At 48.2% G+C, this 27,839-nt stretch overlaps 2 protein-coding genes across 2 annotated transcripts in view; both read left to right on the forward strand.

Moving 5' to 3' along the window:
- Nucleotides 1-27,839, forward strand: part of LOC309550236 (uncharacterized protein) — a gene marked incomplete at both ends in the record, with an annotated part of 809,557 nt that overhangs the window by 110,766 nt on the left and 670,952 nt on the right. The window contains 1 exon segment of the mRNA XM_082250647.1: nucleotides 27,066-27,775. Coding sequence (XP_082106773.1) covers nucleotides 27,066-27,775 — 710 coding nt within the window.
- The window catches only part of LOC309548769 (uncharacterized protein), a gene marked incomplete at its 3' end in the record, with an annotated part of 166,469 nt that overhangs the window by 45,107 nt on the left and 93,523 nt on the right, over nucleotides 1-27,839 (forward strand). The window lies entirely within an intron of this gene.

Genomic DNA, 27,839 nt, shown 5'->3' on the forward strand with positions numbered 1-27,839 from the left:
ACTGGCAGGGAAGGGGTTAATTTTATTGGAGAGGGAGGGGTTAATGTATGCCTGGTGCTTACTGACGTGTAGGGGGGGAGGTGACTGTGTGAGTCATGGACAGATCGGATGTCCAGCTATGCTGAACAGTCCGATCTGTCACTCCCTGTCACTATGGAGATCCGCCCGCTGTGTTTACACACAGCGGGCGGATCTCCAGACTCGATCCCCGACGATCGGGTAAGAGCAGCGGCGATCGCCGCTGCTCCTCCCCTGGCCCGACTCCTGCTGTGAATGAAAACAGCGGGAGCGAGCCTCCGGCGGCGCGCAAGCGCCGCCCAGAAGGGGGAGTGTCTTACGACGTTAATACTACGTCGCTGGACGATAACGAACCACTCTGCCGCAGTAGTATTACTGTGAGCGGTTCTAAAGTGGTTAAAGTTTACTCAGCTCAGTCAATTTCCATGACAATACAGTTGTTTACACTCCCAAGCCTTGCAATTAACCTGTGTCAAAGAAGGGAGGGGGGGGGTTTCAGTGCCCATGGTGGGCTGAAAGACACCAAAATCTTTTAAAAAGTCAACAGTTACCTCAATTATAAAGTTCAAATTGCTCACGATTTAAGAATAGAAATACAATTTTAGTCCTTAAGGTCACACTTTATACACCAAATATATTTTCTTGCTTCTAAAAGTTGCCATGACAAGCATAGCACTGATTTGTTACCTTTAGTCGTACTTGTGGCAAAGTCACATCACTTTAAAACATAAGTAATAAACACAAAACAAATCATTATGCAACCAATATTCATTCAGTGTTCTCAAATGTTTTGCTGATACAGCACTTTAGGAACATTATTAAAACTAACACAAAATAACAATCCATGGATCTCACACACCTCTACACGACTAAGTTTGCCCATACACGATACAATTTTCATACAATTTTCTTTAACATGACTTTCAGTTCTAAACTTAAATTTCATTTTTCCCTTGGGATTCACCATACCTTAAGAATTGCCCATTATTCTAAACTCAGAATATAAAGTGAGATTAGCTGAGTTTGAAGGTTTATCTAGGGATGGTGATGTCAGTATTTAGACTTTACTGGCAAACCTGGTTTCCAGCTTATGTGGTTTTCCTGCGTCTTTCTAATCAGGTTTATCTACACCCAATTTATGGTTTGCTTTTAACTATTCTCAGTGGGCAAGTTTTTACCTTCAAGCTCAGCTTAATCTCACATACAATCTACATATACATCTATACAATGGCATGCAATCATATATAGCGACTAAAAATACACTTAAGTGTCTTTACAGCAATATACAATGTTTGGAGGGGAAAATTCACTATCACACACAGTACTGCTTTCTAACCGGGGCATCAGACCCCCTATTATCTTTAGGAATATCAGATTCCTGGGAGGCGCTACAGTAGCGCTTACCGGGTACTGTTAATCCGCTCTGACAGTATAGGGTGGCAATAATAAAAAAATAATTACTCACCCAATACTGTATATGGCGGATCCCGCTTTCTGACACCAAACTGTTAACTCGTTCACGTCAAAGGCAGTTGCAAGATGATTTTCGTTTAGGTCCCAGACCTACGACCCTTCAGTTCTAACTCCCTCGTGCAGTGAATTTTCCCCCCTCTGGCCAGGGGATGTACAGGCATACAGCACTCAAGCTTGATGGAAATAAATCTGGTGTGTTTATTCACAGCTCACACATTTATGGGCCATTTTAGCGGGAAAAAACAGTTTAAACTGGTGTACAATCCATGGGTCAGTTTAACAATAGAATATATCTACTAAGACAATACATGAAAAGGTTTTGTTGTCCCTAACACATTGATGTAAATGTGAGATGTCTTGTGTCTGAAGTTGCTTTTGTGGAAGGGCCTTCCCGTCTATGCTCAGCTGTCTGATGTGTTAATATGTAAGTTCTTATCAATGTGTTCAGGTGTCGTCTGTAATCCATATGCCAAGTCTAACTGTTAAGTGTCCAGAAGGTATGAATGAGATGTGTTTAATATGTAAGTACTTATCAATGTATGACTTGTTAATGTAGAGACCATATTCCATTGTGAGTTGGGCACTAGCTGAAATGTATGTCTCTGGTATCGTGGGATATCAATATTTCATTAAGGCACATTGATACACTCTTTCAGTAATGCCTTAGGATCTATACTGGTATGGACTGGGTAATGCATTAGGATCTATACTGGTATGGACTGGGTAATGCGTTAGGATCTATACTGATATGGACTGGGTAATGTTAGGATCTATACTGGTATGGACTGGGTAATGCGTTAGGGTCTATACTGGTATGGACTGGGTAATGTGTTAGGATCTATACTGGTATGGACTGGGTAATGTGTTAGGATCTATACTAGTATGGACTGGGTAATGTGTTAGGAAGGAAAGGATGCCACATCATTTGATGGAAATGAAAATTATCACCCTACAGAGGGCTGAACTCAAAGACAACCCAAAAATCAAAGTGAAAAAATGATGCAGCAGGCGAGTCCATTTTGATGAAATGTCATTGCAGGACCTCAGAATGGTCCTCAGTAGTGTGTATGGCCCCCATGTTCTTGTATACATGCCTGACAATGTCGGGGAATGCTCCTAATGAGATGACGGATGGTGTCCTGGGGTATTTCCTCCCAGATCTGGACCAGGGCATCACTGAGCTCCTGAACAGACTGAGGTGCAACCTGGCGGCATCGGATGGACTGAAACAGAATGTCCCAGAGATGTTGTATTGGATTCAGGTCAGGCAAGCTTGGGGCCATTCAATGGTGTCAATTCCTTCATCCTCCTGGAACTGGCTGCATACTCTCACCACATGAGGCCGGGCATTGTCGTGCACCAGGAGGAACCCAGGAACCACTGCACCAGCTTAGGGTCTGACAATGGGTCCAAGGATTTCATCCCAATACCTAATGGCAGTCAGGGTGCCATTGTCTAGCCTGTAGAGGTCTGTGCGTCCCTCCATGGATACGCCTGTAGCGGAGGAGTAGTTCAATCTACAGAGTCTCCGCTGGTAGACAGGAAAACAGGTAATATTCCAAATAGGCAGGTACAGCATGCAACAATCCAGGTAGTGTTATATCATTCTTCCCTCCCAGAGACTAGACGAAACATAGGCTGGGAGTCAACAACAACTTTTATTCACAGGCTTTCAGTATTTATGGGATTCCCCATGCAAGGGGCTTCCCCACAGACATTCCAGGGGCTGTACAGCACATGGGGGACTGAATATTTGTACCTTGAAACAGACAGTCTTTCAATACACACCCCCTGCAGAGAGATGTCTCCAGCCCAGACCATTGTCTGTGTCATGAATCCACACAATTAGACACAGAAACAAGAGGGGGGGGGGGGGATGGGCTGTAGCATTACATTACCATCTTCTCCAACCGGGCTCAATACTGTTCTTAATCCAAACATTGAAGCGTCTGGACCTCAGAAGGCCAGTAGGTCTCCGTGATGTTGGCCTGGGATCTGGACTGGCAGGAATGCTGAGGGCAACTGGCCTAGATCGTTCCCCAGTAAGATGTCGGTGGGGAGCTCCCGTATCAACCCCACATCAATCAGACCTGACCCGGCACCCCAATTCAAGTGGACCCTCACAGTGGGTAGTCAGTGTACTGCTCCCTCTGCCATCCGTACCACTGCTGAGCCTCCGGTTCGGGCGGCATCTGGGACCAGGTGTCGCTTGACCAAGGTGAGAGTGGCTCCCGTGTCTCGGAGACCTTGAGCGGGCATTCCATTTAACTGGACCAATTGTAAATGGTGCTGTTGGTTCTCCGTAGCGGCTTGCACCGGGTTAGCTTCATGAAGGGTACCCCATTGCTCTTTTTTTTTTTTTGTCAAAACGTTTTATTGAATAATAAAGATACAATACAGCAAAGTAAACAACCATATGCGAGCAAACATGCACATACAGTAGATAACAAAACAATTAAGTCACCCACCCACATATGCAAACATAAAAGGGCCAATAGGACTCAGGACCAACTCCAATCATTGCATACTCCGATCTATACAGAACGGTCCTGGAGCAAGTACTGAATCTTGCATAGAATGTATAACCCGCAAGGGTACACCAAAAAACCCACTGTAAGGCACTCAAAGCGAACGGGTCATGACCCTGTTTGTGGACGTGCCCTGGGCCCAACCGGCCCAGGCACAGCAACGAGGGGGGGGGGGTAGTACCAAAAGAGAACATGAAAAATGGTCTTAGAAAAGGCTGAGGAGAGGTGCGAGCCGCGTGGGCCAGCCAGACGGGTCGGAGCACCCAAATAAGGTAGGGGGTGGGAAGGGGGAAGGGAGAAGGAGGGAGGGGAAGGAAGGAGGAGGGAGGGCGAGGAGGGGGAAGGGGAAGGCAGTGGAAAGGGAGAGGAGAAGAAAAAAAAAAAAAAAAAGGGGGGGGAGAAATGGGGACACCTAGAAGCTAATATCTATCCGTGTGTAATGATAGCCAGCCAAAATAGAAACATCGGGTATGAGGGCATCGATTCGGAAAACCAAGACATAATCTAGGTAGCCTCAGTACGGGATGTCAAACCTGAAGGTAGCAGGAAAAGAGCAAATACAATTTAAGCGATAAGTGTAGAAAATTCCGGTGTGGTTGTGAAGTGAGCCCAGCACGCCCATTTCTTGTGATATTTAGTGGGGGTATCATTGGCTATGTGAATGAGCTCCTCCATTTCCGCAATAACAGCAATTCGATGCAGCCACTGTTTAATCGTAGGTGCCTGGGTAAAATTCCTCAAAACAGGAACGCATTGGCGTGCAGCATTGATCATCTGAGCAGCAAGTGATTTTGTGTAGGAAGCATGCGAAGTGGGGGAATGGTGTAAGAGAAATTGAGCCGGCGAGAAGTCCAGATCATCCGTAGTCACCTGCTTAATAAGTCGGTGGACCTCCGTCCAGTATGCTTTCAGACGCGGGCAAGACCACAGAACATGGAGAAGAGAGCCGGTGTCCGCTAGGCACCTCCAACAGGTGGAGGGTACGGAAGGTGAGATCTTATGAAGGAGCGTCGGAGTGCGGTACCACCGTGAAACAATTTTATAACCGTTTTCTTGGGTCGTAACGTTTCGCGAACATTTGTGGTTTTTCAAGAAGATCTGCCCCCATTCGTCCTCAGAGAACGAACAGGCAAGGTCTTTCTCCCAAGCTACACAGCGGGAGCGTGTGAGCTGACCCGAGTCCTCAAACAGGAGAGAGTGCGTGATGGAGATGAGTCTACGGAGGGGGCCCTCCTGTTGACAGAGCCCATCAAACGTGGTCAGGGAGTCCTGACAGGGGAACCTCCTAACAAACGCTCGCACGTAGTGAGCCAGCAGAAGGAAAGACCAAGGTTGAATGGGGGGTTTCCCTGCCCTCTGAGCAATAGAAGAGGCCGGAAAGACCTCTACTCCATCGCTGACATGGTGAATGCGCAATTGGTCCTTAGGCCAGTGGTCAAGCAAATAATGATGGTGCATTCCGGGGGGAAAGTCAGGATTGAGTCTGAGCGGGGTCATCGGACCCTGGGCCTGCGAGACACCACGCGCTTTACATGTCGTGCGGAAAGACTGGAGAGTAGGACCAATCAGAGGATGAAGCCGAAGAGAGAGCGGCAGATGAGTGGGACGCAGCCATGGGGATGTAGCCAAATCGAGTGTAGTAAAGCCACCTTCCAGGGACACCCAGTCCTTGTGCAGCTTGTGGATGTTCCAATCGATGATTCTGGTTAAGTGACACGCCATGTGATAGTTTCGAGCATCAGGAAGACCGATACCCCCTTTATGTTTGGGCAAGCAAAGAAGGTCGTAATGGATGCGGGGATGTTTATCATTCCATAAGAATGTGGACACAAGACGTTTGTAGTCCCCAAAGAAGGTCCGCGGGATAGCTGCTGGAACCGTTTGGAGAACATACAAAAGCCGCGGCAGAACGTTCATCATAAAGACCGCAGCACGCCCAAACCAAGACAGAGGCAGTCGAGTCCAAGCGAGGAGATCCTGCTTGATTTTGAGGAGAATTGGGGGAAAGTTCCGGAGGAACAGGTGTTGCAGATCAGCCGGAATCTGAATGCCTAGATACGTCAAGGAGTCTTGCTTCCATACAAAGCGAAAATTGGTTTTGCACATTTGTATTTCTTGAGGGGATAAGGAGACATTTAGCGCAAAGGATTTGGCAAAATTGATTTTCATGTTGGACAAAGAGGCGAAATGACGGAACTCCTGCATGACTGAAGGAAGAGTAGTAATAGGGTCAGTCAAAAACAGCAAGAGATCGTCTGCATAAGCAGCTATCTTGTACTCCTTGGCAGCAAACTTAACCCCACGAATAGACGGGTTACCCCTAATACTGTTCAGGAGAGGTTCCAAAGTCAGCACAAAAAGTAGGGGGGACAAAGGACACCCCTGTCTAGTCCCGTTATGAACGGGGAAGGCACTCGATAGGGTGTCGTTAACCCGGACCCGGGCACACGGATTAGCGTAAAGGGACATAAGGAAGCACATCATGCGCGGGCCCAACCCCCAAGCGCGAAGGGCAGCTTCCATGTAGTCCCACGACACCCTATCAAATGCCTTCTCAGCATCCAGGGAGAGAAGGAACCCCCTCTGCTGGGACACCGAAAGAACGTGGTGAAGGTTAATAGCTTTGATGGTATTATCCCTGGCCTCCCGACCAGGGATAAATCCAACCTGATCCAGATGTATCCCTTTAGAGAGGAGAGGAAGCAACCTGTTTGCCATAATTCTAGCAAAGATTTTTATGTCCACGTTTAATAACGAGATCGGCCTATAATTGGACGGAGAGGTCGAATCCTTCCCCTCTTTCGGGATAACAACTATGTGAGCTTCCAGCATACACAGTGACAGGGGCTGGTCTGCTGAAAGAGAGTTAAACGCCTCCAGAAATGGGGTGGACAGAACATCTGCAAAAGATTTATAGTAAGCCGCAGACAGGCCATCCGGGCCCGGACTCCTGTTCGGCTTGAGCTGTTTAAGTGCCAACGACCATTCAAGTTGGGTGATGGGGGCTTCAAGAGAAGTCTTGAAATCCAACGAAATCCAATGAGTCAGGTTTCTGTTAAGGAAATCGTTGAGGGCATGCATTCTCGACTCAGAGGCAGAGGAGGGGGAGTCCCCACACGGGAGATTATACAGCTGGCGATAATACCTCTCAAATGCACCAGCAATGTCCCTATTATTGGAAATACGCTAGCCAGAATCAGATCGAAGGTGATGAACGACCGTTTTGGCTTTTCGGGCATGCAAGGCCCTCGCCAGAAGGCGGCCACTTTTGTTGCCGTGCTCATAAAAGAGCTTCTGAGACAGTAAAAAGCTCCTACGCGTCCTCCTGTCTAGCTCCAGCCGGAGCTTTTCTCTAGTATCCATGAGAGCGTTGTGCATTGCCTGAGCCAGCGTCCTCTTGTGAGCCCTCTCCAGGGCGGAGATTTGAGACAAATACTCAGAAATGGTCGCTTCCCTCTGTTTTCGTAGTGCAGAGGAGAGCGCCAAAAGTTTTCCCCGAATCACACACTTGTGTGCAGCCCACTGGGTGATCAGGGACGTGTCAGGGGTAGAGTTACAGCGAAAATAGTCCACAAGGGCGGAGCGGATTTCGGCGAGTCGGGCAGGGTCCGTCAGCAGGGAGGCGTCCAGCCTCCAGATCCTGTCCCGCGGGGCATAGAGGGGCAGAGTCAACAACATCGTGATCGGGTTGTGATCGGAGATAACAGATGGTTCGATCGTAGCGTCCGTAAGATATATCAAGTCCCGCTGTGTTAGAAAGAAGTAATCTATCCTGGAATACTTCTTGTGAAGCGGGGAAAAGAAAGTGAAATCTTTATCACGCGCATGCATAGTGCGCCAAGAGTCATGCAGGAACAATTCCTGAAGGCTCAGTCTAATTTATTTCAGTGCCTTGTAGGGAAGGCAAGAGGAGCCCGTGGAAGTGTCCAACAGAGGGTCCAGAGGGACGTTGAAATCGCCCCCAAAAATGAGAGTGCCCTTTTGGAAGGGAATCAGTTCAGCAACCACAGCACGGAAAAAGGAGACTTGAGAGGAATTCGGACTGTAAACATTCCCTAAAGTGAGAGGCTGATCTCGAAAAGACCCAGTCAGGAAGAGGTAGCGTCCCTGAGGGTCCACTAAAGAGGCCGAAATGGTTAAGGGAACAGACTTGGCAATCAGAATCGAAACCCCCTTAGTCTTAGAGTCAGCTGATGTAGCGTGAAAAACAGTAGGATAATATTTGTTGTAACAGCGGGGAATGGCATCAGAGCGAAAATGGGTTTCCTGAAGAAAGACCACGTCCGCTCGGAGTCTACGCATATGCGTTAAAACCGTGGATCGTTTCTGTGGCGTGTTAAGACCCTTAGTGTTGAGGGAAACTATTTTCAGTTTTTGAGCGTCCGGGTCTAACTGAGGGATACGCGGCATGGTATCAACAGGTACAATCCAAACAAAAAAAAAAAAAAAAGGGGGGGGGGGAAGGTAAGAAGAAAGGGAGGCGAGACGGGGGAGGGAAATCAGGGAAAAACAAAGAGGAAAGGGGAAGCGAGCAGGGGGACAAAGACCGAGGGTATTAGAAGACCAGCTGCTTTACCCAACTAGGGAAGGGACAGGGAAAGAAATTCGGAACTAGGTCGGTAGAGGTATATACCTCAGCCGTTGGCGAGTGTGGAAGGTAAAAAAAAATCCAAAAATGGGAGTCAGCACCAAGCACCTGATAAGGCCTTTGAAAGCTAAAAGTGGAGCCCTAGAAATGCAGGAAACCAGGGGAGCAACTCCGGTATACAAGCCAAAGTATAGGGGCCTACAGCCTAGACTTATAAGGAAAAAGCGAGGGGGGGTAGCCCTACATGCAGGAGTACAGCAGTAGGGCACGGAGGGAGGGGCAGAACCTATCGGGACACGGAACAGCCCTGACAAAATAGCCCAAGAAATATCACAACCCTAAACAACAGTGAACCCTGTGACATTACTTAGATATAAAGGGATGGAAGGAAGAAAAGGAGGTAGAAAGTGAGTACCCATTGTCGCCCAGAAATGAGGGAGGGGAGCCTGCCAAACAACTGTATAGCCTAACACCTGTAGAGAGAAGAACATTAGTGTGCAAAGAACCCTGAAAGTAATATACATGCCCCAATTATCTGGTCACAAGAGGAGAATACTCCAAGGAGTTAGTGATAAAAATTCCCCCAGAGCCAGTCTGCCCCCCAGCAACCCCCAGATGGCGGGATCACCCCTACCACCAAGGGAAACGCCGGAGTGCAGAGAGGCAAAGGATGCAGTGAATTAAAGGCAACAATAAAACAACCATAGCTCGAGACACCCAGCCCCCCCCAACCACCGCCATCACCCCCTCATCCCGTCCTCCCCAACCTGAGCAGAAGAAAACGATCCCCTCAAAACAGTCCCATCCAGAGGCTGTCAAATAGGGGGCCACACACCGAAGGAGCCAGCCGGCATGACAATGCAAGACACAGCTCACATCCCTCAGTGCACGACACAGCATCGACAGCGATAGAGCAGGACCTTCCGAGAAAGGCACAGTCAGCAGCATCCAGAAGGAAGTCAGCGATGTCAGCAGGCAGTAAAGGTAAACTGGAAGCGGAGCTGTCAGTGGTAAGGGATGAGGCTTCACGTCCGGAGAATAGGAGGATCGTTCAAGTACAACACCGTGAGCGGGGACAGAGTCCGGTGGAGGGGGGGGGGAAGGGCAGTCCCCACATCACCATCACGCAACAACAGGTAAGTAGAAAGCAGCGTGGGGGGAGACCGGACATCCAGGGGAGCGAGGAATCCATGGATCAACAGGTGAGGTGACCGAAACAGACAGTGCAGAGACCAACAGGGTTACAGCACAGCATAGCGTCCGGAGGAAAAACAAGCTGGCAGGGGACCCCCTCGAACACAGCAACAACACATTGTCCAGGCCACGGAAAAACGGCAGTTACAGTGCGTAGGTGATGGGGATACTGAGCAGGCAGACCGTATCCGGAAGAACACAGGAGAAGTCGGGGAAAACTGACACAGGGGACAACCGGTACTCACGCTAGAGAGACTGCATCATTCAGGGCGTACATCGCGCTCGGCGATGGTCAGGGGACGCCGTCGGACTGCCGTTACGGGGTAGGCCTGCTCTCTCAGCCGGTGGAGAAGAAGGCGGGTGAGCCCTGCGTCTGCTGCTGCCAAAGTTGAAGTTGCCAGCCGGCTGTACGCCCTCCATCGGAGCGTCACGCTGAAGAGGCGAAAGGCGGAATTCACTGTACTACTCAATGTAGAGTAGAAATGTTCCAAGTCCTCCGGAACCCGAAGTATAGCGGTGCGGCCCTGGGAAGTGGCCGAGAGACCAAAGGGGAACTTCCAGCGATATACGATAGCTCTAGAGCGAAGCTCATCCAGCAGGGGGCGCAGTTCTCTCCGTCTTTGTAGAGTTATGTTAGAGAGGTCCTGAAACATCTTGATTTCGGCGCCATGATATGTGAGGTGTTGGCGGACTCTGGCATTCCGCAAAACGTCCTCCTTCACCTGAAAGTTTGCCAGGCAGCAGACCACATCTCTAGGTGGATCATTGTCCCTGCCCCGAGGGCGCAGGGCACGGTGAATCCGCTCCAGGACGACAGGCGTTTCAGGGGGTCTGCCCAACAAATCATTACAAATGGCCACCACAGCCTGTGGAAGATTTTGGTGTTCCACACTCTCAGGGATGCCTCTCACCCGCAAGTTCTTTCGTCGACCCCTATTGTCCAGATCCTCCACATGGCGATTCAAATCCCTGAGGAGGGCTGCATGGGATTCCGTGACTTGTTGGACGTGACACAGTGAGGCATCATGGCGGGCCGTAGTGGACTCCACTTCTTCCACACGCATTGCCATAGCCTGGAAGTCGCTCCGGAGTTCCGCTATGGCCGCAGAGAAAGTAGCTTTAATGTCCAGTTTAATGTCCGTGGCCACCATCTGCAAGTCCGCAAACGACAGGGAAGCCGCTGATTTGGGTATAATCGCTTCAGGCGATGAGGCGCCATCTCCCGGGGGGGCCCTACTCGGTGAGCGGGAACGAGGCAGGCTGGAAGGAGAAGGAGTAGGCCGCTGAACATCTTTAGCCTGGGAGCGGAAAATTTCGGGAATATTTCGGCTGATCTGGGTCTCCGGTTCCCGAGGTGACCGGGATCGGGTAGCCGATGAGTTCCTGGAGGTACTCCCCATGATGAAGTAGCAGATAAGGAAAGGTTTCGGGCAGCAATCAGAAAAGATCAGGCCGTGAGGTGCAGGAGCCCGGAGCTAAGCGGCCATCTTGGATCGGGACCAAGCCACACCCCCCCCCCATTGCTCTTAGGTGTGTTTGAACCTGGGTACGACTGGGGGAACCTCTGTGGGATAGTAGGATGCTGCCGGGTCACAACCGGATAAGCTTCGTGGATGGTAGACTGGGGAACAAAAGCTGAAGTCAGCTCCCCCAGGTCGTTGCCCAAAATAACATCTGCGGGTAAATCCTGCATCATGCCCACCTCCACATTCCCATTCCCCGCTCCCCAATTCAGGTGTACCTTGGCAGTGGGGATCTGGTAGATCGCTCCCCCGGCTACACGTACTGCCACACACTCCCCTGTGAGGTTGCCCTTGGGTACTAGCTGGTTGCGGACCAGCGTTATAGTAGCTCCAGAGTCTCGCAACCCCTGTACCTTTCTCCCCTCCATCTGTACCTCTTGTCGGTGCCCTTGGCGGTTGTCAGAAGCCGCTTGGATAGGGTTGACTTCATGTAGCGTACCCAGAGGTTCCTCGGTGGAAGCTGGGACCTCGGGTACTCTGTAGGGTTCCGCTTGGGCACAATGAACCGCTGCTCGGTTGTTGGGTGCCGGGGTATTCCAGCTGGGCCGTGGTCGGTTGCGGGGGCAGTCCCACTGCATATGTCCCTGCTGGTTGCAGGTGTGGCATCGTATCGGGGGGCGAGCCTGATACCAGGGGGCGTAGGTGTTATTGCTTACCCCCAGGCATGCTGGGACGGCTGCGGTTACGGCTGGTACTGGTGCTGTAGGTCCATAGGCTGCTCTTGGTTGAGTGCCTGTTCCCTCCTGGTATCTTGGAATTCATCCGCTAACTTGGCTGCGTCTTGTAGAGTGTGGGGTGTCCTATCTCGCACCCAATTCTGCAGATGAGCGGGTATCCTGTTAAAGAACTGCTCCATTACCATTAGCTGAAACAGCTCTTCTAGGGTGTTGACTTGGGTGGCTTCCAACCATCCTTTTGCCGCTCGTTGTAGACGGTGCGCCCATTCTGTGTGAGTTTCTCTGGTGAGCTTTTTAATATCTCGGAACTTTAGGCGGTAGGCCTCTGCGGTAATCTCCAAACTTTCTAAACAAAAGAGCCAGTTTACTTCAGAATTTATGGGGGGGGGGGGGCGGACTGTGGCCATTTGTAGATAGGATCCCGTCAGTGGAAAAAAAACAATGCCCCATCTTTGATTTCATTGGAAGGAATTGTGCCCCATCATTGGTGTTAGTGGGAGGAATTGTGCCCCATCGTTTGTGTCAGTGGACCCCATTGTTGGTGTCCTCATTGTATACGTTGTGGTTTACCAGGATTATGGCTGAAGCTATCATTGTATTGGTTTTTCCAGCTGGCACGTGGCTTTCTCATGTAACCATTCCGAGCGGTTCATGAGCTTTCCGAAGCAGTGGGAAGGGATGTTCCTCCCCCTCCTGCCGCTTGGCGGTGTTTTTTGGGCTTACTGTTTTTGCCTGGAAAACGATCCGATGGTTCGGCTGACTATTCTTATAGACGATCAAAGAGTGGATACTCTTTCATCGCCTCTATGGCCTTGGAGGACTGGAGCGACGCCATGATGTCACTTTTGGTCCAGACTGGAAGTAAATCATTTTTTTTTTTATCTTTTGCTTTTAAAACTAAAGAAGAGATTTTGGGTATTTTTGACCCCAGATATTTCCATAAAGAGGACCTGTCATCCTTATTTCTATTACAAGGGATGTTTACAAAAAATAAAAAAAAAAACAATTAAAAGGGACAGTGTAAAAATAAAAAGTAAAAAATAGAAGAAAAAATAGACCCCATCCCTTCGCGGTGCTTGTGCGCAGAAGCGAACGCATACGTAAGTCACACATGCATATGTAAATGGTAATCGCACAACACATGTGTAATACTAGCGCTAGAACTCCTCTGTAACTCTAAAATGGTAACCTGTAAAGGATTTTTCAGCATCGCCTATGGATATTTTTAAGTACCGTACTTTGTTGCAATTCCATGAGCGTGCGCAATTTTAACGACACTGTCCCCGGATCAAGTAAGTCCCCGATTCTGTCCCTGGATTCAGGGGCGGTGTACCTATTGCTGACAGCCTAGCAGTACAGTCAGCAGTGTGACCATCCATCCATCACAGTGTCAGTGAGAGTGAGTGGAGCAGAGCTGTCAAATCAAAGCTCTGATGTCGGATATGGGTGGGCTGAAATGTGGAGCTCCTCCTCCCTTCCATCCACAGCCAGTATAGGATTTACTGCTGGTTCAGGCTGGAAGCTTCAGAGACCCATTAACTGTTTACTGTCCTCCACTAATCTTGAGAAGGTAACTGTTTGTAAGACAATTTTTATTTGGAAATTGGATGTGCTGCTGTCTTCTGTCTCTTGGTTGTACTTTCAAAGGAGGATTACTAACTTGATCTTGCAGAGCTGGTTTAAATAGAGTGGAGCAGCCCTGCGATACCATACACTTTTACACCGGGTTCAGCTGTAAACTCAGTCCCTGACCATCTCTTAAATCAATCATGTCCACAGTCTCTGACCATCTCCTGTATCATATCTGCAGTCTCTGATCATCTCCTGTAGCATGTCTGCAGTCTCTGACCATCTCCTGTACCATGTCTGCAGTCTCTGACCATCTCCTGTACCATGTCTGCAGTCTCTGATCATCTCCTGTACCATGTCTGCAGTCTCTGACCATCTCCTGTACCATGTCTGCAGTCTCTGACCATCTTCTGTACCATGTCTGCAGTCTCTGGCCATCTCCTGTACCATGTCTGCAGTCTCTGATCATCTCCTGTACCATGTCTGCAGTCTCTGGCCATCTCCTGCACTATGTCTGCAGTCTCTGACCATCTCCTGTACCATGTCTGCAGTCTCTGACCATCTCCTATACCATGTCTGCAGTCTCTGACCATCTCCTGCACCATGTCTGCAGTCTCTGACCATCTCCTGTACCATGTCTGCAGTCTCTGACCATCTCCTGCACCATGTCTGCAGTCTCTGACCATCTCCTGCACCATGTCTGCAGTCTCTGGCTATCTCCTGTACCATGTCTGCAGTCTCTGACCATATCCTAAATCATGTCTGCAGTCTCTGGCCATCTCCTGTACCATGTCTGCAGTCTCTGATCATCTCCTGTACCATGTCTGCAGTCTCTGACCATCTTCTGTACCATGCCTGCAGTCTCTGGCCATCTCCTGTACCATGTCTGCAGTCTCTGATCTTCTCCTGTACCATGTCTGCAGTCTCTGGCCATCTCCTGCACTATGTCTGCAGTCTCTGACCATCTCCTGTACCATGTCTGCAGTCTCTGACCATCTCCTGTACCATGGCTGCAGTCTCTGACCATCTCCTGCACCATGTCTGCAGTCTCTGACCATCTCCTGCACCATGTCTGCAGTCTCTGGCTATCTCCTGTACCATGTCTGCAGTCTCTGACCATCTCCTAAATCATGTCTGCAGTCTCTGGCCATCTCCTGTACCATGTCTGCAGTCTCTGGCCATCTTCTGCACCATGTCTGCAGTCTCTGACCATCTTCTGCACCATGTCTACAGTCTCTGACCATCTCCTGTACCATGTCTGCAGTCTCTGGCTATCTCCTGTACCATGTCTGCAGTCTCTGACCATCTCCTAAATCATGTCTGCAGTCTCTGGCCATCTCCTGTACCATGTCTGCAGTCTCTGGCCATCTCCTGTACCATGTCTGCAGTGTCTAGCCATCTCCTGTAATATGTCTGCAGTGTCTGGCCATCCCCTGCACCATGTCTGCAGTCTCTGGCCATCTCCTGCACCATGTCTGCAGTCTCTGCCCATCTCCTGTAATATGTCTGCAGTCTCTGACCATCTCCTGTACCATGTCTGCAGTCTCTGACCATCTCCTGTACCATGTCTGCAGTCTCTCACCATCTCCTGTACCATGTCTGCAGTCTCTAACCATCTCCTGTATCATGTCTGCAGTCTCTGACCATCTCCTGTAATATGTCTACAGTCTCTCACCATCTCCTGTAGTGTCTCTCTGGTGTGTGAGTGATGTGAGGTGTATATGTTTTATACAGGCTGCATGTGAGTCACCTTACACAGACCCACCCACACACAGGAAAAAATATTCACACATATACTGACAAAACACACACACACACACACACACAAGAAAATTACATGTATACCGTCATTACATACAGAAGAAAAAAAATAGGTAATAGTCCTTCCCTCTGCACGTAGCCGCCTCCTGAACCCTGCATGTAGCTGCCTCCTGAACCCTGCACCCTGCACGTAGCTTCCTCCTGAACCCTGCACCTAGCCTCCTCCTGAACCCTGCACATAGCCTCATCCTGAACCCTGCACGTAGCCTTGTCCTGAACCCTGCAGGCAGCCTCCTCCTGAAACCTGCACGTAGCCTCCTCCTGAACCCTGCACGTAGCCTCCTCCTGAACCCTGCATGTAGCATCCTCCTGAACCCAGCATGGAGCATCCTCCTGAACCCTGCACATAACCATTTCCTGAACCCTGCACCCTGCACGTAGCCTCCTCCTTAACCCTGCAGGGAGCATCCTCCCAAACCCTGCACATAACCTCCTCCTGAATCCTGCACGTAGCCTCCTCCTTAACCATGCAGGTAGCCTCCTCCTGAACCCTGCACGTAGACTCCTCCTGATCCCTTCATGGAGCATCCTCGTGAACCCTGCACGTAGCCTCCCCCTGAACCCTGAACCCTGCACCCTATACGTAGCCTCCTCCTGAACCCTGCAAGTAGCTTCCTCCTGAACCCTGCATCCTGCAAGTAGCCTCCTCCTGAACCCTGCAAGTAGCTTCCTCCTGAACCCTGCAACCTGCATGTAGCCTCCTCCTGAACCCTGCACCCTGCACATAGCTTCCTCCTGAAGCCTGCACATAGTCTCCTCCAGAATCCTGAACCATGCATGGAGCATCCTTCTGAACCCTGCACGGAGCATCCTCTTGAACCCTGCACGTAGCATCTTCCTGCACCCTGCATGTAGCACAAGCATACAGGAGGCACACTGACCACCAATATGCAGGGCCACTGGTTACCAGACCACAGGGGACATAACAAATCAAGTAAAACATTTACAATGCAACTAAAAAAATCTCAAAAGCAATAAGAGAATCTTGTTAGCTGATTCCCTCATCTAACGTGCAACAATAAAAAGCCAAAAATGCAGCACTGCCCTACACTTCATCTATAATATTCTACAAATAGACTTATAAGTGCAATGGTAACACCTATACATGAATATCCAGTGCAAATCCACCAATGTATTGTAAAATAGTGATGGTGTCACCCCCTCTGCAAAAATATTTAGAGAAATATCAAAGCTTCAATGTGCAAATAATGGTGAAAACCGCCCCACATACAATAATAATAACAGAGATGCTAATCCTGTATATTAGAATATAGGAGTGATGGTGTCACCCTCTCTGCAAAAGGGAAGAAATATTGCAGAGCTGCAATGTGCAAATAGTGGTGAGACCCCCCGATATATAATCATAATACAATGTTCAATTGATGTGCATATTTTACATTGTATCATGATTATATATCGGGAGTTTCACCACTATTTGCACATAGCAGCTCTGCAGTATTTCTTACCTTTTGCTGAGAGGGTGACACCATCACTCCTGCCCGGATTGGATTTGCATTTAGCCGCCCCATCCCCCCCTCCAAGTTTTTCCTCTATCTTATCCTCTTAACATTTGTAGTCATATCCCAAAAAATTCCAAACAGTAGCTTTATCTTTTTTTTTCTATCTCATGGAGGAAATGTGAGAAATAAGGTATATATCATACAATCATTCCATAAACACATCCCACATACACTGCATAGATCATTAGAAGAAAATATGCTTAGAAAATAGTTTACCATTTGCCAGAAAAAAAATAAATAAATATGTCCCCGGATTTCATTTTAAAAATCTGGTCACCTTACACTACGAGACGTTTCTCAGGGCTGCAGATCCTCTGAGCTCCACAAGGTGGGGATCTTACTTCTATCCAGACAGGAAGTCTCTATGGAAGACAGGAAGTGATGTTAGCTAAAGACAGGAAGTGATGTCAGCTAAAGACAGGAAGTTCCATGAGGTACGAAGTAGTGAAGAGACATTGCTGGAAGAGACAGCAGAGGAGGTAGTAACTTCTTTCTTTCTATTTACACCCAGTAACCCACCGTCATGTTCGTCCTCTTCCTCCATAGTCACTGTGATGTATTTTATTTCCAGCAGATGATGATACACATATATTATTATTACTATTATACAGGATTTATATTGTGCCAACAGTTTGCACAATGTGAGGGCAGACAGTACAGTTACAATGCTAATTAGAGCTTACAATCTAAGAGGGAGGGTCAGAGGATACAAAATGCAATTACTGTGGGGTGAGCTGATTGAGAAAATAAAAGTCCAGTTAGGTGGGGCAGGAAAGGCTTCTCTGAAGAGAAGGATTTTCAAAGATGGTCTAAAAGTGGACTGAGTAGGAGGTAGACAGACAACTTGGGATAGGGAGTTCCAGAAGATGGGAGAGGCTCAGGGGAATTCCTAAAGACAAGCATGGGAAGAGAGCAGGAGGTCTTGGGAGGAACCGAGAGAACGATTTGGTAGGTATTGTGAGACTAGGTTAGTGATGTTACTGAGAGCCGAGTTGTAAATGGCTTTATAGGACACTGAATGGAGGCCAGTGGAGGGATTGGCATAGAGGGGTGGGGGACACTGAACGGACACGGTGGAGGGATTGGCACGAGAGAGGGGTGGAGGACACTGAATGGACCTGGTGGAGGGATTGGCAGAGAGGGGTGGTGGACACTGAATGGAAGCCAATGGAGGGATTGGCAGAGAGGGGTGGTGGACACTGAGTGGATGTCAGTGGAAGGATTGGCAGAGAGGGGTGGTGGACACTGAATGGAAGTCAGTGGAGGGATTGGCAGAGAGGGGTAGCAGATGCTGAGTGGTTGGTAAGGTGGATAACCCTGGCAGCAGCTTTCATGATGGGCTGAAGGGGAGATAGCCAAAGTAAAGGTAATCCAATGAGGAAGTTGCAAGAGATGACCAGTGAGGGAACTAGGAGCTTCATGGTGTCATTGATTAGGAAGGGGAGTGTTACGGAGATGTTGAGGAGGCAAGCTTTGGACAGTGATTGGATGTGGGGCTGAAAGAATAGTTAAGAGTCCAGGATTACACCTAGCACTCTGAAATGCGGGGACGAGTGGATAATTGAGACATTAATTTTGACAGAGAAGTCAGGGGAAGGGACACGTGGGGGAGGAAATATTATGAGCTCGGTTTTGGATAGATTGAGTTTGAGGAAGTGATGTTACATCAATGTTTATATGTCTGTCAGTAAATTAATTATATGTGAGGAGACTGATGGAATAAGCTGAGGGGTAGAGACATAGATTTGGGTGTCATCAGCATAGAAATGGTATTGGAAGCCATGGAGGCTATAAGCTCACCCAAGCAAGAGGTTTAGATCAGGAACAGGAGTGGTCCAAGAAAAGAACCCTGGGGGGACCCCAACGGAGAAATGGAGAGGAGGAAGTAAAGTTGTGACGCTGAAGGTGTGGTGGGATAGGTAGGATGAGAACTAGCAAGAGTACAGTCACAGGGACCAAAGGATTGGAGTTTTTTAAGGAGGAGAGGGGGTGGCCTACTGTGTTAAAGGCAGCAGAGAGGTCCAGAAGTAGGAGTACAGAATAGTGTCCATTGGGTTTGGCCATTAGCAGATAATTTGGGGTTTTAAGGAGAGAAGTTTCTGTGGAGTGTTGAGGATGAAATCCTGATTAAAAGGGATCAAGAAGAATATTGTCAGTGAAATGGGCACTCAGTTGGTTGTAGACTAGACATTCAGGAAATTGAGATGGGTTGAAGATTGTTCAAATTGGTGGGTTCTAATGAAGGTCTTTTTAAGTATGGGAGTGAGGCCAGAAGAGTGGGAGATATTGAAGATGTGGGTTACAGAGTGTAGGATAGAGTTAGAGGTTGACTTCAATATTTGCAAGGGTCCAGGGTCCAGGAAGAAGGTGGTTAGGTGGGTGTTGAAATAAGTATAGCAAAGCAACCTCGTCTATAGTAGCAGAGTTGAAAAAGGGAAGAGTTGATTGTGCCTGTGAATATGAAATGATAGCTGTACAGCGGAGATCTCATCACAAATTGTATCAATCTTATTTTTGTAGTGATTGTCGATCTCCTGGGCAGTGGATCAGTTAGTGGATGAAGGCAGTCGAGGATGAAGTAGCGTTGAAGGTAGAGAAGGGTTTGATGTGGACAGGATGATAAGTTGATACTGACAGTGATAAAATAAGTCTACTTGGCAGTGAGGAGACAGGAATTGTATTTTTGGAGGGCAGATTTATATTGGTTGAAGTCTTTAGAAGACTTAATCTTACACCTGAGGTGCTCAAGAGATATTTTTTGAGACTTCTGGTGTCATCTGTTTACAAAGGTTGTAGGGGTCGTGGCCTGATTCTGTTTGTACTGAGGGGGGCAAGTTCACCCAGGTTGGAGGACAGAGATCTATTGTAGACAGAAGTGGTTAGATTGGGGCAGGGCATGGGTGAGATTTTGTCAGAGGCGGTCAGTAGCAGAGAAGAGAAGGGTTCAGGTGGGTTAAGTGGCAAAGGTTTCTACGGGTAACTGTTAGGTGGTTGGAGGGAGAGGAGGGGAAGGTCTGGGAGATTATGAAACTAATATTGTTCACGATCAAAGAGAGAAAAAGGATTGTTGAAGAGGTTGCACAGAGTGCATAGGTAGGAGAATACATAGTCAAGGGTGTTGCCATCAGAGTGGAAGCATGAATCTATTGCTTCAGGTCAAAAGAGGAGGTAAGACTGAGAAGTTTAGAAGTAGCAGGAGTGTTAGTTTTTACAGTAATGTTGAGGTCACAGAGAATGATTTTGGGAATTTCAGAAGAGAGAAAGTAGTTTAGCCAGTCATCAAGAAAGGTTGATACGAGTCCAGGTGGCATATAGATCACAGCACTTCTAAAAGAAACTGAAGAAAATAAATACAATGTGCCTCAAATGAGGAAAGTGATGGAGAGGCAGGTTGGGAAGTATCTGAAAGATTCTATGTGGAGCTAGAAAAAATCCCACTCCACCTCCCTTCCATCCATAGGGTCTGGGGAAGTGAGTCCAGAGAAGGCCATCATGGGATAGGGAAGCAGGAGCAGCAGTGTTGGATTCATGAAGCCAGGTTTTAGTAACAACAAGTAGTTAGTGATAAAGAGGTCGTGGACAGAAGCTAGTTTGTTACAGACAGAGCAGGCATTTCAAAGGGCGCAAGAGAAGGGGACACTGGTTTTGGGAAGAGGGTTAGAAACTAAAATGTGTGGATTTGGGTACAGTTATCAATGGAGGCCCAGGGTTTGGGGTTTAATCTCCAGAGGTTGGGAGAAGCAGAAGGGCGAGGGAGGTAATATGGGATTGCAATTTATATGAAGGGACATGCCTCAGGGTTCTGGAGGTTTTCTTAGCATGTGGGTTTAGAATTAGCAGGAGTTGGGTGAGTGCAGTAATAGGGAGAGGACAGAAGTGAGGGTGATATATACAGGCTGTGGGGTGGAGAAGAGGGGTGAGGAACAGAGAGATTAAGGAGTGTGGACACAGCTATCAGAAGGATTGGTAGAAAGCGCATGTTACAGAGAGGAAGGAGAGCTGAATGGGGAAACAAGGTCACCTGCAGTCTGGTGTTTTTCAAAGTAGTTTGCTTTATATTCTTGCTTTGTGCAATCACTGAAGTGCAGAGCCGAAGTGCGCCCACTTAAATAAAGAACCCACTTATAGAAAGACGTGTTAAAAGCAAACACACACACATAGGTTGAACTGGATGGACTTGTGTCTTTTTTCAGCCTCACTAACTATGTAACTATGTAACTATGTGTGCTCCCCATCCATATATAGTGTGGAAATGTAGATGAACCCCTTTAGGGTCAGAGCATTCCCCCACTTACAGGGCTAAAACATTTCCTCTAATTTTGGAGATGTCACCTTTTCCACCAATGACCTTCTCACCTCATCAGTCTATTGTAGAATTACTATACCTATACTAACAATGTCACGCTTACCCCTAATGCAGGTGGTCAGACACTATAGCTGGTTTCTTTGTTATTTGCCTATAGCAGCCTCCTTTCCCATAAGGCAAGCAGACCTACCAGTACTCAGTTGCCCCCCAGGACTTCTACACAATACTATGGTGCCTGGCCACCACACCAGGGCAGGAATGAACTGAGCACAGCAACCAGGTACTTGCGGTTGGTAGATAGGAAGAGTGGTTCAACGACATTTCAGTTACAAGGCAGGCAAGGTTCAGAATAGTCAGGGTCAAATCCGTAGTCAAAAGGCAGACAGAGTTCAGAGAGTAGTCGATATCCGAGCCAAGGCCTTCAACAAGGGAATCCAAACAGCAGGGCAGACAAACAGAGAGCTTGGAGCATGTGTTAAAAACTCAATATCACAAGCATGAGACTGCAGGCTTGGCTTCCACCCAGAGACTTGCCACATCATTCACCTTGCAGGTGGACAGAAAGACAGAAAGAATGCATCACAGCCAAAGCCAGGATGCTGGAATGAGGAGCAAGAGCACAACTGTTAGGAACCATAAACCAGGCAGAGACAGAAAATGCAGTTAAAATCACACCTTTAATGTAACAGCAAAACTAACACAGTACAGGAACGTAGTCAAAAACAGAGGCCAGGGTTTGGAAACCAGAACGGGTAATCAGATAAGCCAGGGATCAGAAATCAGCATTGTCAGAAGCCAAAAATCAGGATTAGAAATCAGAAGACGTCAGCCAGGCCAAGTCATAACAGGAACATAGCAGAGACACCCTGGAGACGTTGACCAGGCAAAGGCACAGAGGAAATGAGCAAGGCAGTTTAAACAGCAAAAAGGGGCTTGCTGTAGGCTGGACTAATGAGACAGGTAATGGTAACCAGGTGGGTCCCTGTGGAAACAATAAATGGCTGGTAATTACCCGACAGCTGAGCAGCCTCTGTGCACTGAGTAGAGAGCTGCTATTAATAGCAGAAACCCAGCCCTGGCAACAACACACTCCTGACAAACGGATTATACTACTTTTTTTAGGTCGGGGGGGGTTCTATTTAGGGAGGATTGGAATATGTATGTCTTTTGTTTTTTAGGATTCAAATAAGAAGAAAGAGGGAAAAAATGTAATCTGCAGTAAATATCCAGAATTTATTTATTTTTCATAATGATCCCAGTCTCAGATATTCATCCTAAAATGTGATCAGTAAAGTCTCCGGAGTACACGGAGATCACAGGAATATGATGTGTCCTGACAAAGCCCACAGATAAAGTAAATTTTTAATTTTAGAAGAGGTGGGACGCACCCGGGAGAAATGATTCTTTGTGTGCAGAAACCTCACACAGCGCCCCCCACATCTCCTCCTCCCAATGTCCCTCCAGTCAGAGAATCCTATGACACCACACTGACCACACAGCTCCTCCTCTCAATGTCCTTCCAATCACAGTCAGAATATCCTATGACACCACACTGACCACACAGCTCCTCCTCCCAATGTCCCTCCAATCAGAGTCAGAGAATCCTATGACACAGAGGCGTAATTAGAACCTTCAGGGCCCCAGTGCAAGAAACCATGAAGGGCCCCCCTGAGCCCCGGCCAGGGCCCTTCCCACTTATTCCGGGGCTGGAGGGTAGCAGGACCTGGATAGGAGGGCATCGGGGGTGAGACATAGAGGAACAAATCCCCTCCATTTTCCTCCTTCAGCCGCTGAATGCCCATGGGAGGAAGAGGAGGAGAACTTGGCTTTTAGCAGCTGCAGGAGAAAAATGGAGGAGATTTGTTCCTCTATATGCCTGACCCCCCCCCCCCCCTTATCCAGGTGTACAGGGGAAACACATGGGCCATTGCAATTGCGACCCCTTTAGTTATGCCCCTGGGATGAGTGGCAGCAGTGGTGGTGGGGGATGGGATCAGTGGCAGCAGTGGTGGTTGGGTGGGGATGGGACCAGTGGCAGCCGTGGTGGTTGGGTGCGGATGGGATCAGTGGCAGCCGGGGTAGTGGGGGGGGGTGGAAGGAATGGGATAAGAAGTGGCAGTGGTGGTGGGATGGGATGAGAGGCAGCAATGGTGGAGGGAATGGGATGAGTGGCAACGGTGGCTGGGGAATGGAATGAGTGGCAGGGGTGGTGGGGGGATGGAATGGAATGAGATAAGTGGTGGTGTTTGGATGGGGAATGGGATGGGATGAGTGGCAGCAGTGGTGGTGGTGGGGGGGTGGGATGAGTGGCAGCGGTGAGGGGGAGATGGGAGCAGTGGTGGTGGGGGGATGAGATGAGTGGCAGTGGCAAGGGTGGTGGTTGGGGAAGATGGAATGGGATGAGTGGTAGAAGTGGTGGGGGGATGGATTCAGCGGCAGCAAAGGTGCTGGTGTGGGGGGAAGGGGGATCAGTGGCAGTGGTGGTGGGGGGGTGGCAGCGGTGAGGGAGAGATGGGAGCAGTGGTGGTGGGGGGGATAGGATGAGTGGCAGTGGTGAGGGGGGCATAAGATCAGTGGCAAGGGTGGTGGTTGGGGGGATGGAATGGGAAGAGTAATAGCAGTGGTGGGGGGATGGATTCAGTGGTAGCAAAGGTGCTGGTATGGGGGGGGGGATCAGAGGCAGCAGTGGTGTGTGTGTGTGGGAGGGGGGAATCAGTGGCAGTGCTGATATTGAGGGATGGGATCAGTGTCACTCCCTTGCAGATCACTCGGTCCCTCCTCCTTGCTAGGTCTCTTTCTCTTTCAGTCTCCTGACATTGTATTTCCCTACTCTACTGATCTCAATGGGCGGACAGAGAAGATGGGCGGGCCCGTGTGCCTGTGAGTACCCGTGACTGCGGATGGAGAGGATGGGCAGGGCGGGGACTGTGTGCCTGTGAGAGTGCACGTTAATGACCAGTGTACCATCTCCGAGCAGCAGCGGGCCCCCCTACAGTAGTGGAACTCCAGGACCCCTTCGCAAGTGCGACTGCTGCAACCCTGGTTGTTCCCCCACTGCTATGACATGACACTGACCACACAGCTCCTCCTAAAAAGAGACCTGACCAGTGAGGTGAGGATTCTGGGAATGTCATTTGATTTTACTATTTGTGTTCAAATCTAGAGTTTTCCTCCTGTGAAGTCTGGAGATCATATGACCATCACATTGCCTCCACCTCCCTCCCTGATAGAATAGAGAAATACAAAGAAGATTTGAGAAGTCACCAGAGAGATCATAGAGTTGCTTACAGGATAGGTGAGCGGTGCTGGGAAGGACGTCATGATGGAGAATCAGCCGCCCCTCACATCACCGGGTAAGAGGAGACTTTATTGTAAAGGAGAGAGCAGTACGGAGGCTCCACCTAGATCCCCCATCATCTGATAAACACATAGAAACAATGTATTCAGTCAGTGTGTGTGTTTCCTGCAGATGGATCCAGTAATGGGAACCCACCAGAGAGATGTCCCCGTCCTCTGTATTCCCGGCATTCCACACAGGAAGGTCACACCATCCCTCACCATCATCAGGTAGATGAGGAACAATTACTGATAGTATCATTAGGATCTGTACATTATCTGCATTGTTACCATTGATGTCATTTTTATTATATATTCAGAGTGGAAATCTGAGAGATTCTAAAGTTGAGGTTAAAGAAGAGATAAAAGAGGAGGATGATGAGGATGGGGTGATGGAGGAGTCAGAGTTTCTAAAAGAACACAAAGATCTGTATCAGGACACCATGGTGGAGTCATCCAGCTACAGAAACCCACCAGAGAGATGTCCCCGTCCTCTGTATTCCTGGGATTCCACACAGGAAGGTCACACCATCCCTCACTGTTACAAGGTTGGTGGATTGGAGCATCTAAAACATGGACTTCTGCAGAGGATGTGTTTTTTTTTTTTAGTTATATATATCGCAATATTAAAGCTTATATCTTCCAGATGATATTCTCTCTCATTTTCTTGGTTTAGAGCAGAGATCCAATCAATATAGAATTTGAGGTTAAAGCAGAAGAAGAAGAGAGGTATGTGAGGGATGATCAGCAGTCTATGGAGGAGGATGGAATAACGGGGACATTTATAGAGGAGGACACTCCTACAGAGATCAGCACAGGTGGGTCATTAACACTAAATACATTCCTCCACCCATACTGCTCACTGATTGGTCCAGAGTAGGGCGGGACCTGGTTGATATGAGCCTGTAATACCCTGGTCACTATCCTGAGCTGTGTTCCCTGTTCTGTATTCCTGTATTTCTCTTGGATAATCTTCCTTCTCTGTGCTGCAGATGCAATTTATCTATCTAGACTGAATTTATGGAGATTCTGGGGTTCAGCTAGCAGCAAAATGTTGATAATTACCATAGACGTTGCTTGCCCTAAGCACCTGGGGTAGTCTTCTGCTCCATGCCCGGGTCTACCAAGATCTCTGACAGGACAAATCTCCCGGGGTTACTTGCTCTGTTATTTGCTGGCTGTGCTGGGTGGAGGGATATGTCTATACAGTATAATCTCACACCCAAGTCAATGAGTGCAGTCTCAGGAGATGGTAGGCAGCGGTGTGGGACCTCTGCAACTGATTACTGAACACAAGTATTTTGACTCCTGACTCCTGCACTATATACTCTATGTTGTACATTACATAGTCCTGACCCCTGCACTATATACTCTATGTTGTACATTACATAGTCCTGACCCCTGCATTATATACTCTATGTTGTACATTATATACTCCTGACCCCTGCACTATATACTCTATGTTGTACATTACATACTCCTGACTTCTGTTATCTCTCCTCTACCCACTGCTATATACACATAATATGGATTCTCTTTTGTTACACCCATTTTCTACCAGCTGGACATTTTATATCTGATGATTTGATTGGAGGACAGACTTTTACATGTTGATAATAATGTGATAACATCCTCCAACTTTGGAACCTTAAACATAAAGTGATAATGAGGGAGGATTCAGTAACCCAATGATGGTGGTCTTCGTTGTTCTCCCCCATCCTCACTCTCTGACCTCTGGTGGGGCTCAATCCCGCTGTTATTCATGACTAAATCATGGACTAAATAAGGAAGTGCAGGACTTTTTGTGTTGGGAAGATGGCAATGAGTGATAGAGGTGGAGGGGACACTCATCCTATAATCCCCTCATCCCTGTCACTCCTACAAAAGACAGTTCTCGTTGTTTCCTCACTCTCTGACTAAGGTCCATGAATAAAGAAATGAACTGGTAGGAGATCAGAGGACCCATTTAATAGTTACCTTGAGGGTGGAATTGTAAGATCCTCAGAGACAAAGCTGCCTGATGTGGGTGGAGTCCTGCTTTAGGGGAACCAATCTGCTGATGTCTAGTAATAATGTTTGTATTTCTATTTTAGTAGATGGACGGGAGATGAGGAAAACCTCAGAGGATTGTCTCACTTTGTCTCCAGACTGTAAAGTAGAAGATGAGGACATCACACAGTATAGTCCAGGAGAAAACCCGGCTTCCTCAAATGTCCATCCGGCACCACACAGTGTAGATGGACCATCGTATTCCTCTTATCCTGAGGAACCTCAGACTGTGAGGGACAGTGCCGGACCATCATATTCCTCTTATCCTGAGGAACCTCAGACTGTTAGGGAAGGTGCTGTCCTTCCAACAGATAAGAGGTTCTCCTGTACTGAGTGCGGGATGTGTTTCTGTTTTAAATCCAATCTTAATGTGCATGAAAGGTCTCACAACGGTGAAAAGCCGTATTCCTGTCCTGAGTGCAGGAAATGTTTTTCACTGAAGTCCAATCTTTCCGTGCATCAGAGATCTCACACGGGGGAGAAGCCATATTCCTGTCCTGAGTGTGGGAAATGTTTTTCAGTGAAGTCCAGTCTTTCCAAACATCAGAGATTGCACACTGGTGAGAAGCCGTATTCCTGTCCTGAGTGTGGGAAGTGTTTTTCAGTGAAGTCCAGTCTTTCCGTGCATCAGAGATTGCACACTGGCGAGAAGTCTTATTCCTGTCTTGAGTGCGGGAAATGTTTTTCCTGCAAGTCCCATCTTTCCACACATCAGAGATTTCACACGGGTGAGAAGCCGTATTCCTGTCCTGAGTGCGGGAAATGTTTTTCAGTAAAGTCCCATCTTTCCACACATCAGAGATTTCACACTGGTGAGAAGCCATATTCCTGTTCTGAGTGTGGGAAATGTTTTTCAGAGAAGTACACTCTTTCCAAACATCAGAGATCACACACTGGTGAGAAGCTGTATTTCTGTCCTGAGTGTGGGAAATGTTTTTCAGATAAGTCCAATCTTTCCACACATCAGAGATCACACACTGGTGAGAAGCCGTATTCCTGTCCTGAGTGCGGGAAATGTTTTTCACTAAAGTCCTATCTTTACATACATCAGAGATCTCACACGGGGGAAAAGCCGTATTGCTGTCCTGCGTGTGGGAAATGTTTTTCACAGAAGTCCTCTCTTTCCAGACATCAGAGATCTCACACATGGGAGAAGCCACTTTCCTGTCCTGAGTGAAGGAATTGTTCCTCATTGAAGTTCTGTCTTCCTGTACATCAGGGGTCCCACACGACCCTG

This window comes from Pelophylax lessonae, assembly GCF_965119305.1.
Source record: "Pelophylax lessonae genome assembly, chromosome: 3".
Taxonomy (NCBI): domain Eukaryota; kingdom Metazoa; phylum Chordata; class Amphibia; order Anura; family Ranidae; genus Pelophylax; species Pelophylax lessonae.